This window comes from Rhinichthys klamathensis, unplaced genomic scaffold (assembly GCF_029890125.1).
Source record: "Rhinichthys klamathensis goyatoka isolate OS25496 unplaced genomic scaffold, OSU_Roscu_1.1 h1tg000254l_1, whole genome shotgun sequence".
NCBI classification, from domain to species: domain Eukaryota; kingdom Metazoa; phylum Chordata; class Actinopteri; order Cypriniformes; family Leuciscidae; genus Rhinichthys; species Rhinichthys klamathensis.
In genome coordinates, this window is record NW_026606776.1 from 2,485,627 (window position 1) to 2,505,616 (window position 19,990).

A 19,990-nucleotide genomic window follows, 5' to 3' on the forward strand; every position below is an offset into this window, starting at 1 on the left:
TAAGTACGGGACTTGCTACTGCCAAATTGCCAATACAAACACGACACGCTGCTGTGAGCAAGTAAGACATGCTGCTGCTGTACAATATAGCGTACATGAATTACCCGTAGCAGATCTATACAGGTGGAGCTGGGGAAGGTGGAGGGTTTCTGAAAGCGCTGCACAGCTAAGGCAAATGCTAACCAAGTATTTGAAGTTTGAGCATGCAAGGTCATTGGCTACTGATACAGCAGGAACCAATCAGCTGTGCCCTATAGATAATGATGTGATTGCAAGCAGTTTGAGTTAAGACCTATCAGCCTGCTCCATATATTCAGATTTATTTAACTTAACCAAAAACATTGTTTAATAGTTTCAGTTATAGTTAACAATAATTGCATTAATTATGCATTGCATTAATAAACTACTTATAAGTAATCGCATTACATTTACCAAATTATTTTAAATTGACAGCACTAACCCATTTATTATAACTATATATATATTAGGGCTGTCAAAATTACCGTGCACATTTTTTTCAGTTTTTTGCGTTAAAAATATTTAATGCAATTAACAAAGCATCCGTTTCTTTCCGTCATCCCTTAAATACCATTTCAATTATATGTCCATGCTCTTATTCATGCAAATGCTTTTAAACCATTCAAGTGCATTGAGACAAGACACAAAAGAGAACTCAGTGCGTTACTGGAGTGCGTCTGTGAATCTCCTGTCTGTGTGACACATGTGACTCATGCATACAGAATGCCGTTTCAGACAGCTCGCAAAAACACAAAATTTTGCCAAAATGCCTGTGTGAAATGATTACAAAAAAAAAAAAAAAAAAACTGTAATGTTAGGTGCGATTAATTACAGATTTCTTTTACAGATGAATTACTTAATTCATGAATTGATAGCACACAGCATATATATATATATATATATATATATATATATATATATATATATGTGTGTGTGTGTGTGTATTTATCATATATTGATAAATATACACATACCTGTGTATGTATATATATATATATATATATATATATACAGTATAAGGATATAATATCTTGTAACATACATCAACTTGATGCAACCTGGACACATCATCAGTGATGTTACCTGGGGTCACAGAGTGTTTCGGGTCTTTCAAGCATCATACACTCTCACCCAGGCGACCCAGCTGGGGTTGATCAGGGTCCAACTTGTGTCCAGGTAGCCCTACCTCACCCATGGTTCTCCTCTCCTTATCCACAGCCACCTTGAGGCAACTTCTGCTGACTCCGTGACCTCTTTGATGGCCCTTCGCTTAATGGCCCCTATGATGCCAAGGATGTTGTACGCCCTGCATAGAGATTGGCCAGCAAACCCTCTGCATCCCACCTCGATGGGCTCACACCGCGCTCGCCACCCATTGTTCCGGCACTCCTCCACTAGCTCAGCATATTTTGCCCTCTTCCTCTCATTGGCCTCCTCGATGCGGTCCTCCCAGGGTACGGTGAGTTCCAGGAGAACGATCTGCTTGGAGGTCTTTGAGATGAGCAACATGTCAGGCCGCAGCGTTGTGGTGGCGACAGTTTCTGGGAACTTCAGTTGCTTCTCCAGGTCAACTTTCAACTCCCAGTCTTGTGCTGTTGCTAGCAGGCCAGATGAGGTGGCCCTGGCAGCTAATGGTGGCTTCTCCCCAGCCCGGATGAAAGCAATATTGTTCTTAGCTGGTCGGAGGCGTTTGCAGTGGCCAATTCCACAGCTGATGGTATTTGCTACGGCCTTCAGGACTTGGTCATGGCGCCAACAATAGCGCCCCTCGCCCAGTGCCTTCGAACAGCAGCTGAGGATATGCTCCAGGGTCCCCCTCTTCAGGCAGAGGTTGCAGGCTGGTGACTCTACCAATCCCCAGCTGAACAGATTGGATGGGCTCGGTAGTACATCGTAGACAGCCTGGATCAAGAACCGTATGCGATGGGGTTCTGCTTTCCATAGCTCTGCCCATGAGACCTTGCGGTCCACTGCATGCTCCCATCTTGTCCAGGCTCCCTGCTGCCGCATTCCAACCATCCTGCTGGCTCGCTCCTCCTCTACTCCTGCCCGCACCTCATGCTGCACCAGTGATCTCCTGTCCTTCCCATGTGCCTTGTTGTAGCGAGATGTTGTACCGCTGCCCAGGCCAGCTCTTCCATGAGTCACTGCTCCCACCAGTGCCCTATGCCGTAGCCGCGACTCAGCAACATTCACCGCCTCTGCTGCCCTCCACCTCCGCCCTGTCCTCACCTCGATCCCAGCCTGGGAGACCTTTGGGTCCTGTGACTCTCTGTATTGCAGCACCTCCCTGGCACGGCCCACCTTGAACTCCTCATTTAGGCTTCTGATAGGGAGCTTCAGCTTGTTGCTCTGGCCGTACAAAGCGATGCTGCTCAGGCTTCGAGGTAGACCCAGCCACTTCCGTAGAAACCTGCTGACTCTCCTCTCAAAGCCCTCGATGGTGGAGATTGGAACCTCATAAATCAGGAGGGGCCAGAGAATCCGTGGGAGGATGCCATGCTGGTAAATCCAAGCCTTGAACTTGCCAGGTAGGCCTGACTTGTCCACTGCGGCTAGCCAGCCTTCCAGTTCAAGGTTGGTTGCACGGATGGCTGCCATGTCTTTCAGGCTGCAATCGAACACCTTTCCCAAGCTCTTCACTGGTTTCTCAGATATATATATATCCTTTATGGATATGGATCTTCATCCTTTATGGATCTTATTATCTTGCACGTACAGACAGGCCCGCCTACAGAAATGACTGGGCCCCTGAAAAGGTCCAGTGAATGGCCCCTCCCCAAATCTGCTATAGGCTACCTACATCATGTGTGTGCTCTCTCTCTCTCTTTCTCTCTCTCCCTTCTCTCTCTCTCTCTCTCTCTCTCTCTCTCTCTCTCTCTCTCTCTCTCTCTCTCTCTCTCTCTCTCTCTCTCTCTCTCTCTCTCTCTCTCTCTCTCTCTCTCTCTCTCTCTCTCCTACATTAACACATACATTTAACTGAGAGAGACTTACTCAGTGATTGGGGCTACATAGGTACACACACACACCAAGATGCAAAGTCCTTTATAATGTCTTTAAAGTCATTAGCTGTTACATTAGGCTCCTGGCTATCGTTAGCCTGACTGGGAGCAGCTTTCTGAGCTGACTTAAACAAGTTGGTCAATACATTATTATTTGGGTCTAAAGCCCTTGCCAGCTCCCTCTTTTTCTTCTCCTTTCTTTTCTGGCACCCTGATTTATGTGCAGGCCCTGGCATAGCAAGGAAATTGACTCCAACATTAGCTATTTTTTTCAGGTCACTTGCGCTGCTGACCGCGAACTGGCGCGAAGCACTGCCGTTTTGACATTGTGTTACGTACAACAAAAAATAGCCTACTCAGACCATTTTCAGGAGAGGGGTGTTTCATTATGACACAGGCTACATTTTACTCAAGCAACATGAAATAAAAAGTTTTTTTTTTTCTCGCTTTCAACAATTAATGGTGCTATTTTGGTTCAAAATAAAATATGGTAACCTTTGCTTATATTTAGGATGAACATAATTATTGCTGGACTGCTTTACCCCACCTTATGGTCGGCCTTGCGTACAGATGATTTTATCACTGACCTGCTGTCCTTCATCCACTGTCCGTTTTTATTTGTGCACATGCTAGTGTGCTTCTCTTTTATTATTAGCTTCTTCTCTCTCACGCCATGTGATGAAAACATCATTTTTGTTTCACCATTAATGATAACCTTTTAAAACAAAGCTTGTTGGAGTAACGTGAACACTACATCCAACAGCCGACTTTACATTGTTTAAAATTGTGCTGTTTGTTGAGTTAGTGTGAACAGCCTTTATGGCAGTAAGACAGTTGGCTAATATCTGCTGTAGGGGCCAGTGAGAGATGAGAAGAACGCAGGAGTGATGATGAGTTAGTGTTCAGTGGAGAGATAAAAGAGTGTGAATCAGTCATCGCTTCACTCCTCCGTGCTCTGTTGTATTTTATTGACAGTTACCACGGACACACCCGCAGAAAGCTGCTACCCACATTATGGGCTGTCTTAGATACGTGTGATGAAAGAGGAAGAGAGAGAAGCGGAGGATTGGGTGGAAAGATAAGGATGGAAAATGTGTGTATGGCAGCAAGAGAAGATGAAATGGATTGGAAGAAGTGGAGAGAGACGGAGCTCCAGACAGCTCTGGGATCTCTCATACTATTAACTCTGTATGCAGGGGTGAGGTTGCTATGGAAACCCCCCTTTACATCCCCTATACCAAGGTTTCCATGGTGACGGGCCTTCGCTCGTCACTTTGGGGTTCCTCGGACACACTCCATCGCTCATTTTTGGGTTGCCGCGAGGATGCTCGGCATACTGCAGAGGCCGTCCTGTCACTCACACATCCCGTTCCCATGGGAACCGACTCCTGTGGCCCGCTGTGAGGTTGTCATGGAGACAGCCCACGGGCAGGTAGCTGAGGATAAGTGGGGTGATGTAAGGGTTAGTAGAAGGAGGTTAAAACGCCCTGTGTTGTATCTGCAGAGAGGAGTCTCTGTCTCACAAGCACTTACACAGACGCTGGTTGTCTGTCACGCACTAATGCAGTTACAGACACGCGCGTATGATCGATGCCATGCATTTGACGCTCTGCTGGGCAGCTGGGACATTCCATCACACAGCTCACCTGTCTGACACGTTCCCCGCTCACATGCCATAACTCCTCGCTGAGACGGAGACCTTCAGAGGAGGGCTGAGACATAGTTGTCCACAGCACGGCGCCCCTTGCTGGACAGAGGAAAGAAAATGAACTACTTGCACAACTGCTCCCACATTATACTTATTACAACTCTGGAGTTTCCGGTAACAGCGTTCAGCACACATACATACATGAGAACGGGGATTATTACTATGGTTGTCAATTGATTAAAACAACGAATCATGTTCTCTGCGTTAACATGAATTATCTTGAACCTGCTGAAATGTTCCTATAAATATATTTTCTTTCCAACTGTGCATTCTGAATAATAAATCAATATATTTCCCCACTAACCAGCAGCAGTCCAGTGCTCGTCTTTTCATTAACAGCGTTTTTCTCTTACTGATCATGTTTCATATCTGTCGAGTTTCTGAAATACCTGTCTCTGAAAATGTCTTTTTAAATCTTCTTGCTGACACTGCCAACTAGGTGACTACAGCCAAAGACTGTAGAATAACACAAGACGCGCCACTCGTATTGTTTCGAATGGGGAAAAGTGAAACGCTTTCTTTGGCGGAATATGTCCCGGCTTCTAAATACTTGAGTCTGAACAAGACTGGACTCAGACTTAAGTCTCAAAAATATGGTCTTGGACTCAGACTTGAGGTGAACTCGAGTACTACAACACTGAACATGTATAGCACTTTTCAAGCAAAACATTTTACAAAAAAAGTTTGTTTGGTGATGATAAAGATGAAATGATAGTACAAATATACTGCTCATAAAAAACATAAAACAGTATTTGGAGACTTTCTTGTTGTGGAACATGATATTTAAAAAAAACCAGCATCATTTGTTTACAGATGCATCTTAGATTGATATTTTATTATTGATTATTATTGAATCATATTCACACCGTGTTCGTTCGTTGGCCAGAGGAGAACTAGCCCCTGAATACGTTTTTTTCTCCATTCTGTCACCTGATGGAGTTTGGGTTCCTTGTCACTGTCGTCTCTGGAATGCTTAGTTGGGGACACTTTATAGTCAACAATGTTATTGACCTGACTGTACTGACGCTGCTGTGTGATAACTGAACTGAGCTGGAAAATGACATCATTTTTTGCAGAACTGCTTTATAGATGAAATTAACTAATTTAATAATTGATGATCTCTACAACTGAATCAACGCTGAACTGACTTCAGCTGAACAACAGCCGAAATGCGTCATTTTTCAGTTATCACTGTAAAGCCGCTTTGAAACAATCTGTATTGTATAAAGTCCTATATAAATAAAGGTGATTTAACTTGACTATTACACTCACCGGCCACTTTATTAGGTACCCCATGCTAGTAACGGGTTGGACCCCCTTTTGCCTTCAGAACTGCCTCAATTCTTCGTGGCATAGATTCAACAAGGTGCTGGAAGCATTCCTCAGGGAGTTTGGTCCATATTGACATGATGGCATCACACAGTTGCCGCAGATTTGTCGGCTGCACATCCATGATGCGAATCTCCCGTTCCACCACATCCCAAAGATGCTCTATTGGGTTGAGATCTGGTGACTGTGGAGGCCATTTTAGTACAGTGAACTCATTGTCATGTTCAAGAAACCAATTTGAAATGATTAGAGCTTTGTGACATGGTGGAAGTAGCCATCAGAGGATGGGTACATGGTGGCCATAAAGGGATGGACATGGTCAGAAACAATGCTCAGGTAGGCCGTGGCATTTAAACGATGCCCAATTGGCACTAAGGGGCCTAAAGTGTGCCAGGAAAACATCCCCCACACCATTACACCACCACCACCAGCCTGCACAGTGGTAACAAGGCATGATGGTTCCATGTTCTCATTCTGTTTACGCCAAATTCTGACTCTAACATCTGAATGTCTCAACAGAAATCGAGACTCATCAGACCAGGCAACATTTTTCCAGTCTTCAACTGTTCAATTTTGGTGAGCTCTTGCAAATTGTAGCCTCTTTTTCCTATTTGTAGTGGAGATGAGTGGTACCCGGTGGAGTCTTCTGCTGTTGTAGCCCATCCGCCTCAAGGTTGTGCGTGTTGTGGCTTCACAAATGCTTTGCTGCATACCTCGGTTGTAACGAGTGGTTATTTCAGTCACTGTTGCCCTTCTATCAGCTCGAACCAGTCTGGCCATTCTCCTCTGACCTCTGGCATCAACAAGGCATTTCCGCCCACAGAACTGCCGCTCACTGGATGTTTTTTCTTTTTCGGACCATTCTCTGTAAACCCTAGAGATGGTTGTGCGTGAAAATCCCAGTAGATTAGCAGTTTCTGAAATACTCAGACCAGCCCTTCTGGCACCAACAATCATGCCACGTTCAAAGTCACTCAAATCAACTTTCTTCCCCATACTGATGCTCGGTTTGAACTGCAGGAGATTGTCTTGACCATGTCTACATGCCTAAATGCACTGAGTTGCCGCCATGTGATTGGCTGCTCAGAAATTAAGTGTTAACGAGCAGTTGGACAGGTGTACCTAATAAAGTGGCCGGTGAGTGTATATATGCAGTGAAACTCATATACTAGGAATGAAAATATGTATGTGTATTTTTCAGGTATGGAACTCACCGGAGAAAAAGACGTTGATTTGGCAGCAAAAATTCAAGAGCTGCTGGAGTTCTTGAATGAAAAGCAGCATGAGCTGGAAGTGAGCGCAGAACACACACACAAACGTCTGGAGCAGTGCTTGCAGCTACGACACCTTCAGGCGGAGGTCAAACAGGTGTGTGTTTAAAGGGGTCATATAATGCCATTTTTGTACAAGCTAGTATGATTCTTTAGGGTCTAAATTAAAAGTTTGAAATATACTTTAATTAAAAATTCTCATTAGTATTGTAAGAAAACACTTATTTTACTTGGTCAAAAACAGCTCTGTTTTCAGCACGCCGTTTCAGTGCATATGACTTTAAATGATAATGAGCTTTGCTGACTCCGCCTCTCTGTTCTGTGTGTACACCGTTTGTAACACAATAACACAATAACCATAACGCGTTGTTGAGTATAAACGTGGGATTATGAATTATATTGAGAACATCATACATAGAAAACAAGCCGTAATGTACCCTAAGTGTAAACCTTAGACGCATTCATTGTGAAGCGTGCAGCTAGCGATTTGCAAAGATTAATATAAATATTAATATAAAGTTTAATAAAACGTTACACTCACTTCAGTTGTTCTAGAGGTTCAGCAGGAACACGAATAGCTGGTACCGATCCTTTTTTCAAACCAGCTTTATACTGACCCTCGTTTATAAGCATTCTGGTGAGAAATGATTCGCACAAACATAAGAGCATTGACGTCGCTCGTGGGGAATATTCCCTTCGAAAACAAACTCAGCCACTGCGTCTTCAGGGGTTCGGATTTAGGAACATTAAAATGACTGCTGTGTTCGTTATTGCACCCAAGAACAGAACACCACAATCGCTTAGACGCCATTCTGCTCATAGACAGTGCTCCAGCATATCAACAATGACCGCGCCGGTCCGCGCAGACTATGATTGACAGCTGGCTCACGAGCGAGGGCGGGTCTGTGTTGAAACGCTGCTGTCATTCAACAATCGTGGGAGGGGCTTCCGACGTCACACGCTCGAACGGCTTGATTTGAGACAGGGGAAAACATATAAGGAGATTAAAATAAAAACACTGGATGTATTTTTATCATTTTATGATGGTTGTGTACAGGCACTGCCAACACACATTTCAGTACAATCAACTTGTAAAAGTGCATGTACCATTATATGACCCCTTTTAAAACCAATTCCTACATCTCAGCTCATGCTCACATTTTGGGACCCTACTTAAAAAGTCACACTCATTGCAATGTCATGAGTAACGCCTGATTTCTGGGGGGAAAGCCTGTGCTGTGCTAATGTCCAAGATTCTGACTGATGCCATTAGCCCTGAGTACTGAGTGCCCAGCTAATTGCCTTTATCGTTGACACTTTGAGTGCGCACACACACACTCACACACTGTCGCTCATATCCAGACTCTGGCAGTGCGTGGGTGCAGACTGCAGCCCTGCATTTCAGAAAAATGAATCAGTCAATTCACTTGCAGTATTTCATAGACAGCATTGCTTTCTTACTGGCAGTGCTTGTCAACTCGGGGACCTCTCAGCTTTATCTTTGCTCTTTAATTAATTATATTGTATCTTATTTCTATATGTACTTTCTTGCACATCAGTTTGGTTAGAACATGAATGTAAATGTAGGCAGGGTGTTACATAATGTGGGAGTGGGGACTCCCTCCAGCTCAGCTTTAATGTTTCTGCACATTTCACTGATTCTTGAGATATGGAACGAAGCGTTGAACAGTTTGCCATTAGTTTTGAAACAATTGCAGCATTTCCACTTTGATATGAATCAGAGATGTTAACTAGAATGTTCTTCAAACAAATCATCTTATTTACTGACCTCAGACCATCAATAAATATTTAAAATAAATAAAAAGTACAATAAAATGAACAAAAGTAGACGTACTAAATAGTCCTGAGAGAAGGAAAAGAGTCTTTAAAAACCCCAAAATTGTAAAACCAGCAATAGTTTTGGATTAGATTTGGAATAGATTTTATTTCAACCACAATGTATTTATTTTGCAGAAGTCATGCCATACGTCTGTTCAAAATACTCCAGTCTTCAGTGTAACAAGCATACACACACGCACACAAACACACACACACACACACACGCACACACACACACACACACACACACACACATACTGTATGTATACACATACATACACACTGTAAAATGTAATCAGTTGACTTAACTTAAAAAAAAGTGAGAAAACCTGTTGACTTAAACCGGTTAAGTAAATAAACTTCCTGCGTAATTGAAAAAATTAAGTTATGTGAACTTGACAATTCCACACAACTTCATTTTTTCAATATATATTATTATTATATATACAGTGTGTATTTATATATATAAATATAGCTATTAATTAGACATACTTAAAATTAGGCATATATATATATATGCCTAATTTTAAGTATGTCTAATAAATATATATATATATATACATATGCCTAATTTAAGTATGTCTAATTAGTAGATAACAACACCAGTAAAACAAAATAGCTGCTGACAGTGGCAACAATTCAATAGATGGAGCTGAAAATCGGTTGGGAGCCATCCTATAGTGTAAATTTATAGTTGAATGCTAGATTTGCAAATATTTATTATTTGACATGGCACATTATTTTTGTGTCTGACAGTGTTGAGACATTGAGTTACAGCAAGGAAAACACATTTCTCAAATTTTGACAGAAAATGGAAAAAGCAGGAGGCTGCACCAAACCCTAAATGAATACTTCTGAATATGTTAACAGATTCATCCGAAATAATTCATTGCCTTTCATGTTTCACTTCTGTTGCCTGTTTTGTCACATGGCCGTTTGTGTGTGTACATTTGCATACATGTGCATGGGTATTTACATGCGTGTGGTGATCTGTGCAGGTGCTGGGTTGGATCCGTAATGGTGAATCCATGCTGACGGCGAGCACAACGAATGCTGGTTCCCTGTCTGAGGCGGAACAACTTCAGAGAGAGCATGAACAGTTTCAGCTCGCCATCGAGGTACACACACACACACACATTTGCTTAATAGATTCAGCAGGGGGCAGCTGAATCTGCTATAATATACTGTAATATGAACATTAATATTAAATATTAAACCTTGTGTACATTATTACCTGCAATTAGGGAATCATTTTTTCTGCTAATATAAAACAGATAATTTATTTAACCCTGCAGGTGGTAAAAAACACATTTTGGGGAATGTTAGTATGGGTTCTCATTGTTGTTGTAATCTATCATAAACAGAAGATAAATTGATCTATAAATTATAATGCCTCCCTTCGTTATATTCATCAAAGGCATGGAATACCAAACAGCTGAGTTGATTTTTTCTGAGTTTAAAAAAACAAAACAATTACTCAGAAAATTTATGAGCAGTAAGAAGCACATTAGTCCAAAATGAAGACCGAGTTTTAATTCAGCAAATTGCTGCGTATAATTCTCCACTAACGATAGCCTCTGTAAATCAAAGGAAGTCCGTGCTGAGTATTGGCCAAATTTTCCCTTCCGCCAAATATATGTTTTAATCATCTACAGCAGTGGTTCTCAAACTTTTCAGGCCAAGTACCACTTTTCATCAACTCATATTTGCGATGCCAAACAAATGGGCGAATTTAGGCTGCTAGTTTTATTCATCCAGCATGTGCTCTTGTGAAAGCATCAGACTGCGCTTCACCGCTGATTGTTTTGGCTTTGAACGGCAGGACGTCTAACTGAATGTGTCTTAATTGCCCTCCTAAGGAGCCCCTCCGTGACCTCTCCCGCCTCTTCTGCGGTCCTGGCTGTTAACAAAATTAATTTAAGTACACCTCAGGAATTAAAACGAGCCACTTCTTGAAAGTAAGGGTGTGCAATTGTGAAAAACAAATACATATATGTCTATATTTTCTGGAACAACGATAATTTTCCTATTTAATTTATTTATATAATTTTGATTTTTGCTTATTAGATGTTTGCATGCATCATCTTATGTCAAATTCTTACATTTAATCAATAAATTCAATTATTATAATAATACACTGCAGAAATCTAATTCTAAGGTCACAGTCTTAATGAGTGAGTCATTTATTCAACCAATTCGCTCAAATGGCTGATTCATTCAGCAAGTGACTGTGTTCGAAATCGCCCCCTATACCCATATTCACTATTCCCTACATTACTCCACTAATATAGTCCACTTTAAGGAGTGAATGAAAACGAGAGAGTGAATTCGGACACTGAGTGCGTCGGAGGGGCTGCCGCTTTTGCATAGTTTGTATTTATCTTTTAAGAATCATTTTAAACGTAGTAAAAAGATTTATCTTAAGCTCTGTCATGCAAACTTGCATGTATAAACCTTAATTAAACAATTTAAAAGGAATTTATACCTGTATGATATTACGCTGTACCCACATTAGAAAATAGATGGATGGATGATTCAGTCGTGAACGCAATCTTCTGGTGAGACCAAGAATTCATTCGGCATGACCCTCACAATGCATTGTGGGTATTCTCTAGCCGTTGAGCGTACATCGGTTGTACCTTATTGCGGTGCATTATGGGATTGAAAGAGTGCATTCGATAACGTCCACTGTTGTTTCAAACACCACTACAAATGGCTGCCCCCTCAAATAGTGCCCTATTGAAGGGAGCTGTGATTTCAGACACAGCCTGTTGGATCATCATAAGCGGATCATTGAATCAATGATTTGTTCAAATACGCTGATTCATTCAGCAACAAAGCGCCACTGTGTGTTGCTTGGAGACGCATAACAGTTTCGCAGTGAAACTCAGTTTGGTACTATTTCAAATTGAGCGAAAACCAGAGTGTCTAAAATGTAACTCACAATATTTACTTCTTGTTTATTACAAAAAATCAATATCTAATTTGCAATCGTGTTGATATTCTGAAAAAATTGCATGCTTGTTTGTATGATATTGCTTAACTACGGTATATTACAGAAAGATAACACCCCCATATATTGATTTTCATTCTAGGCTACATCAGTAAGTGAAAGTGTGAACTCAAGACATGTCTTAGCTATTTTAGTTTTTTTTTTTTTTTTTTTTTGCAAAGCGAGTGACATGTTTAGTGTCAGCTTCCACATTGTTAAATATCGTTAATTATTTAGTCCTATTTGAAAGTCCCTCTCTTTGCCCCCAGTCTCTGCTCCACGCCGACTCCCTCCAGCGCACCCATCAGAGCGCCCTGCAGCTCCAGCAGAGAGCGGAGCTGCTGTTGCAGGCGGGTCACTATGACCCAGACGCCGTCCGGGCCTGCGCCGAGACCGTGGCCCTGCACTGGCAAACCCTCATGCTGAAGATGGAGGACAGATTAAAGCTGGTTAATGCCTCTGTGGCCTTCTACAAGACATCTGAACAGGTGGGGTTGTCATGGTTACCATCAATGCCAACAAGTGTTAGTGGCTGAGATTGTGGTTGAACTAGTGATAAACCTGTAAATTTCCATTTTTATTGGTTATCAGCCTTTTTTTAGATTAAATAATTCTATGTACATGTGAACCAGATTGCAGAAAATGTTTTTTTCAGTGCCTCACACCATGAGCGCTGCATTTTTAAGATGCGCTGTGAGGTTTTTAGTAGCTCATTTGAAAATTTCAAGACTCCTTTTGCAGTATACATTGAGTTCACCTTTGAGTTGTAGCCTTCATTTAAAGTAATATTTTAAGGGCATAAGAAGCTATATATATTAGCCACTACCGTTCAGAAATGTGGTCTCAGAACTATTTTTAATGTTTTGAAAGTCTCTTATGCTCACCGTGGCTGCAGTAAAACAGTAATATAGTGAATTATTATTACAATTTAATATGTTAAATTGGTGCTTAAGTATAATTTCTTGAAAATTATGTTGAAAACGTTTGTGCTGCTTAATTCCTTTGTGGAAACTGTGATGCATTTTGTCCATGATTCTTTGATAAATAGAAAGTTCAGAGAAACAGCATTTATTTGTTTGTTTTTTTACATCTTTACTGTCACTTTTGGCCAGTTTAATGCATCCTTGCTGAATAAAAGTATTCATTTCAATCAATTAATCAATCAATCAATCAGTCAATTAATGAATCAATCAATCACTCAATCAATTAAATCTTACTGTCCCCAAACTTTTGAATGGTAGTGTACATTAGTCTAACCTGTGGTAATAAAGTCTGCTTTTAAAAATGTAAAAAATAAATATAGATCATATATAGAGCCCATATGCATTGCTGGCACCTCACATGAGATCCTTTGAGATAAAAGAGCCATTGGCATTGAAGAACGACTTGCCTTAAAGGTACATTGATTTGGATATTTTGATATTATCGCCCAATAATAATGCTCATTTGTACCTAAACAGAAATGTTAGCTCCCCCTAGTGTCAGTTCCAACATCTTTCGAAAATACACACCATTATCAGATGATGAATGTCATCTAATGAATGCAAAAAATGAATGCAAAAAATATTTGCCAAATGTTTTATTTTTCATTTAATGGTGGCAATTTTATATATGTCTCTTTACTGTCATTACATTGTATTGTATTAAATATATTAGCGTTATATCTGTGATTGGCCACCCTGCTCTCTGACTGGCTACTGTAAACCATACAGAGACTTAAATTAAGCTTTGTGATGCTACTTTGTATGTGTGTAACATAGTGTATGTCTACCTCAGGTATGTAACGTGTTGGAGAGTCTGGAACTGGAGTACAGGAGAGAGGAGGACTGGTGCGGAGGTCATGATAAATTGGGCTCAATGGCAGAGACTGACCACGTCAGCCCTCTCATCAACAAACACCTGGAGCAGAAAGAAGCATTTCTCAAGGTACACCTCACACCCACACATGCACAGACTCAAAACACCTGCAACAACAGAAGCTCATCGGCTCTCTCACCAATTTGTTCTTTTCATATTTTTAAAAACTGCATCTGCAGCAAAATTTCACCATATGTGACCACATATGTGTCAGGTAAAATAGGTCACAGCATGTAAAAAATATTTTCATTTGTAATAAAGAAACCTTGACTAAAATATTTCCTCAACACTCCTAAAACTTCACTTGCTATCAACATGGTAAATGAAGAAGTCACTGTACAGTTTAGGCTTATGTGCACTAACTCTATGGAATGTTTTATTTCTCTGGTTCTAGGCGTGTACTTTAGCACGTCGTAACGCAGAGGTCTTTCTCAAATACATCCATCGAAACAATGTGAGCATGCCTGGGGTCGCCACCCACAATCGAGCCACTGAGTCCCAAGTCAAAGGTCAGCACTACTTAAAGCGATTGTACCTGCAAAATATACAGTTGGTGTGTATGCGATTGTGCCTGAATGTTTGTAACTGTGCATTGATGTTGTCTTGTGTGGTTTTTTATGTTTAGCCATTCTGAGTGAGCTGCTACAGAGGGAAAACCGTGTCCTTCATTTCTGGACTCTGAAAAAAAGACGTTTAGACCAGTGCCAACAGTACGTTCTGTTTGAACGACACGCTAAACAGGTGAGAGAGAGAGTTTTATACAGGCAAATGTTTTGAAGCATTCGATAACATTGCTGGTTTTGGTTTTGTCTTCGAAGAAAAAGAACTACACTTTAGCATACTTTTAAAAATAGTATTTGTTATGGAAATAATATATTTAAGACTATAAAAGAATATACTTAAGTGCAAACTTAAAGGGATACTTAACCCCAAAAATGAAAATTCTGTCATCATTTACTCACCCTCAAGTTGTTGCAACCCTGTATGAGTTTCTTTCTTCTGCTGAACACAAAGGAAGATATTTTGAAGAACGATTGGAACTTTGGCACCATTGACTTCCATAGTATTTTTTTTTTTCTACTATGGACGTCAATGGTGCCAAACAACTGTTTGGTTCCAATCGTTCTTTAAAATATCTTCCTTTGTGTTCAGCAGAAGAAAGAAACTCATACAGGTTTGCAACAACTTGAGGGTGAGTAAATGATGACAGAATTTTCATTTTTGGGTGGAGTATCCCTTTAATGTAGTGTTTTTAACCCACTTAATTTCATCTTTATATGTAATTTCATAATGACTTTTATTGTCCTTGAAATATGGTTATAGTGTACTGACAAGAATTTATGGGAAAGTATTTAATGTCATTTCTATTGAAACTTGTATGTCATGTATTTTAATATATTGGTAATTGTACATTTGTAATGATGAAGTTGCAATTTAGCACATTTACAATGTATTAAATTTAAATGTAATATTGAATAAAGCACTACTTGAATCAAGTACTTTACATGTGCTTTAGTTTGTTAGTCAACGCATAAAAGTGGTTCTTTAAAGCACAACAAAAGATATTTATTTCATTAAAAAAAATGTAATACAGTTTTAAAAAATCATTATACTGTACTAGATTTGAAGTACTGTACAAATGCACATTCAATACAATTAACGTACTTCTTTTTCACAAGGGTTAGGAACTTTTTGATTAAACCATTAGTTAGACATTTATCTAGTACAAAATGGAACTATGCTTGTCCGATGAGAGGAGAGATTGTGAATAAACACATGAAATGACTTTTAACTTTTTCAAACTCTGTCCTCTACGCAGGCCATTGACTGGTTACAGGAGTCAGGAGAATATTTTCTATCCACACACACATCGCCTGGTGATACCAGCGAAAAAGCTCAGGAACTACTAAAAGAGTACGAAGATTTCCGTGTGTCCGCTAAGGTAAAAACATTGACAACAGTCAATGATGACGATAATTGAAAATTTATTCACTGTCATGTTGTTTCAAACTTGAATGCGAACACAAAATCAGAATTTTCATGACGATTATCCTTCTTCACTTTCAGCAAACGCAGGAGAAGGTGAAGCTGTTGATCCAGCTAGCTGGTAGTTTAGTGGAGAAAGGGCATGTCCATGTGACCGAGCTCAAGAGGTGGGTGTCCACGGTGGACAGACGGTACCGAGACTTCTCCATGCGGATGGGTCAGTACCGCTGCACCTTGGATCGAACGCTGGGAGTGTGTTCTGAGGTGAGATGCCAAGCAAAGCCAGTTTATGCATCCTATTTATAAATCATAATTTTATATCATGAGGAATCAAAAGTTTAGATCAGATTTAAAAAAAGCTTAAAAACACTTTAAAAATATATTTTTTTAATGTTTGGTCTATGTAGCAGAATGTGATTTCACCAAGTGCAACATATTCCTGGATCGACATCTTTGTGATTCCCTCTGACCTCTCCAACAGGACAATAAAGATCTGGAGCTGGACATTATTCCAGCCAGCCTGACCCACCCTGACCCAGAGGTCAACCTCAACGACCCAGACCATGAAGTTAATGAGGAAAAGAAGAAATCTGCCAGAAAGAAAGAGTGAGTGATGAAGATTTTAAATATGACTCAGAATCCTTATGGTGCGTGCCAGCTTCCTGTGCGCAGGTTAAGCCGAGAGTCTCACACTAAATCACAGCATCAATAGCTTCAAAATCCTTTTTAATCGAAACCATTTCCTGAGGAATTAGCTTTGTGTTATGAAGTGCTGTCTCAGACGTTCTTTGCATTTGAATGTCTGTAATTTGCTGGGCTTTCAGTGGGGCGTTTTGGTCTCTCTGTAGGTATATTATGGCTGAACTGCTCCAGACAGAAAGAGCTTATGTACGAGACCTACAGGAATGTTTGGAGGTGAGAGGTGTTTCTTCTGCCAAAGAGAAGCTTTAGAGGTTTTCTCAGTGATCTCAGACAGTCATGGCTTTTGATTGCAACAATAATCCATGGCTGCATAGTTATATACTGTACAAGAATTGTGAACAAAGGATAAACTACCCTTCCTTGTGCTTTTATGCGCAGACTTTTCACTGGGAAATGACGAGCGGTGCAGAGATCCCATCTGGAATTGCGAATAAGGAACATGTGATATTTGGGAATATTCAGGAGATTTATGAATTCCACAACAAGTATGTTTTCAAACAGGCTTTACATCCAGGTTTATGTACATTGATTTGCATATGCACTATAGCTTAGCAGTAAAGCTGTCATTTTGATGGCTCGTAAATCTGTAACTTTGATGGTCTGTGTAAGTATGTGGGTAATTAGTAGTGCTTGCCAAGGAGATCTAGCATTCCCATTCTTCTCAATGGCAGTTGCTTAGCTGGTGCATTTCCACCCTAAAGTACGGCACTTACTTACTACCATCTTTGCAAATGAGACTCAGATTTTTCCTCAAATAGTGTTGTTATTGTTAACTCAAACAAAAGCATGTACAATTGTTTTTGTTAATTGATACAATGCTGAAATAAATATTATATAATTAAAAAAAAAGACATAATATTAATAAAATATAATAAATATTTGTTATTTAATATAACATATTATATTAATAAAATAAATATTATAAATATTAGATGAAAAACTTAAACTTAAAAAACATAACTGAAAATTAGAAGTGGTACCTTGGCAATTAACAACTAAGTTGAAGTTAAACCACTAAAATTACTCAAACTAAACTGAAATAAAAAAAAACTTTAGAATTTTTTTAAAGCTAAAATTACATAACAAAATGAACATAACAATATTCCTAAATTAAAATGAAATCTGAAAAATAAAAATAAATTCAAAATATTAATACATTCTTTAATAGTATATAATATTACTATAATAACACTCTCAAGAGCAGATTGGCTGATGCAAAATGCCAAACTATATTTAATAGATGCAATTTAATATTTCATCCTTTCAAAAGAACAGAGTGATCATGTTCATCAGTGTTGTTCATTGGCCAATGCTGATATTCTCAAAATGACCAAATATTGGTCTGACGACATGCACATTCATATTTTTTCAGAAAGTGTAAAACAAAACTAGTTGTGTTTTACCATAATTTGTTGTTTTTGCAGCATTTTTCTTAAAGAGCTGGAAAATTATGAGCAGCTTCCAGAAGATGTGGGCCATTGTTTTGTCACATGGGTGAGATACAGATGAATCATTGTTTTTTTTCCTCAACATTTTCTTTGTTAGGAGAACATATTGTGATTTCAGTATGGACAAGACGTCATCATTTTACTCTATTTAAATATTTAAAAACCAGTGTGTGCTAAGAGGATTTAAAAATGGGAAATTTGCCCACTCTGCATTTTGTTGATCATTATTTAAAGCATGAAAGGTCTAAAATACCAATTAAGCTGTGAAGTATTAATGTTCATAAGCAGTTGCTTCTGGTACTTTCAAAATCCGGTGAGGTTGTTTGCAACATAAACAGTGATTGTGTTTATTTTTTTCCTTATTCTGAAGGCTGATAAATTTCACATGTACGTCACCTACTGCAAAAACAAGCCTGACTCCAGTCAGCTCATCCAGGGCCAGGCCGGGAGGTTCTTCGATGTGAGTCGGCTCTCTTTTTTCTCTCGGTTCATTTTGGAGGTTTGTGTGGCATGTGAGGTGAGAAGCTAGAGATAAAAGAACAGACAGGGGGTGCTAGAGAGCTGCTGTCACCCACCCTGACTACTCTCCCAGCTAACAGAGAATGTTTTCAGAACTTTAGCTAATGTTCTTTCAAAGTTATGAACAAACGTTCTTCCAGTAATGTTAATAGAATGTTCGTTCAAAGTTATCTGTTCTCAAAATGTTATAGCACAAAAAACATTTTTCTAATATTTTTTAAACTACTTGTTACAGAATGTTCATGGAAAATTCAAAAGTAATGTTCCCATACTGTTTGAAGAATGATAAGAATGGAATGTTTTCTTAACGTTTGCATATCCACGCCTTTAAGACATTTAAAAAACCTCTCGGGTTACGACTGTAACATGGTTCCCTGAGAGTGGAACGAGACGCTGCGTCATGATGATGACGGTATGGGGAACTATTCCACTTCTGTTTGGCGTAACATCATTGGCGTGTGACGGCATACTGCAGAAGCTATAAAGGATACACTATATAAATAAAGGTGACTTGACTTGAGGCGGATAGACCAGCAGAAAAACGATCCTGAAATTACTCCAGCACTGAAGCCATCAGGCAGTTAACTGGGTCCAACTGGTGTCCTCTGCACCATAAAGTGAAGACTCTCCACTTTAAATTGTACAGTTTCTTCATGGGGTCAACTCTCTCAACAACCTTGTTGAGAGACAAGAGTGTAGGGGTTGATCTCACTCAGGGGCCAAATCCACAACTTCCACTTCTCCGGCTGTGGGTGATAGATTGTGTCCCCTGCCGGCGATAGAAGGTCCCTTCTGACGGGAATCTCACAAGGAGAGCCGTCTAGGAGATATATTAGGTCCATGAACCATACTCGGGCTGGCCAGGACGAATCCCATCCTGGCAAATCCTCTTTGGAACCTCCAGGAGCAGAGCGATCAGGGGACAGGTGTACAGACGAAGCCTTGGCCATGTCTGCACCATGGCATCCAGCCCCAGTGGAGCTGGATGTGTGAGGAAAAAACAGAGCGGTCGTGCCGTTTCCTTGAATGCGAACAAGTTCACTTCCGCTCGCCCGAACTTCTTCCAAATCAACGCCACCATTTCGGGATGGATTCTCAATTCCCAGGGCCTCAGCCCCTGCCTCGACAGGATGTCTGCTCTCTATAGGAATACACTCTATGGAGGGGCCTGCCCTCAGAGGCCTGAACACCCTGGTGTCAGGATCTTTTTAAATTGCAAAAATTCACAGAAACACATTTGGCAGAAATTGCCATGCTGCCAGTCTGAGAGAAAGGGAACTCCTGTCTGCTCAAAGTTTCCTCCAGTATTATATTGTTGC

The 19,990-nt window shown here is 40.2% G+C and overlaps 1 protein-coding gene across 1 annotated transcript in view; it reads left to right on the forward strand.

Annotated features, from left to right (window-relative positions):
- The window catches only part of kalrnb (kalirin RhoGEF kinase b), a 90,563-nt gene that overhangs the window by 38,804 nt on the left and 31,769 nt on the right, over positions 1-19,990 (forward strand). The window contains exons 15-27 of the mRNA XM_056266981.1: positions 7,259-7,425; positions 10,166-10,285; positions 12,429-12,647; positions 13,936-14,085; positions 14,411-14,525; positions 14,642-14,757; positions 15,836-15,958; positions 16,084-16,266; positions 16,484-16,608; positions 16,851-16,917; positions 17,083-17,189; positions 18,129-18,198; positions 18,523-18,612. Of these exons, the coding sequence (XP_056122956.1) occupies positions 7,259-7,425; positions 10,166-10,285; positions 12,429-12,647; positions 13,936-14,085; positions 14,411-14,525; positions 14,642-14,757; positions 15,836-15,958; positions 16,084-16,266; positions 16,484-16,608; positions 16,851-16,917; positions 17,083-17,189; positions 18,129-18,198; positions 18,523-18,612 (1,652 nt within the window). The remainder of the gene's footprint in view (positions 1-7,258; positions 7,426-10,165; positions 10,286-12,428; positions 12,648-13,935; positions 14,086-14,410; positions 14,526-14,641; positions 14,758-15,835; positions 15,959-16,083; positions 16,267-16,483; positions 16,609-16,850; positions 16,918-17,082; positions 17,190-18,128; positions 18,199-18,522; positions 18,613-19,990) is intronic.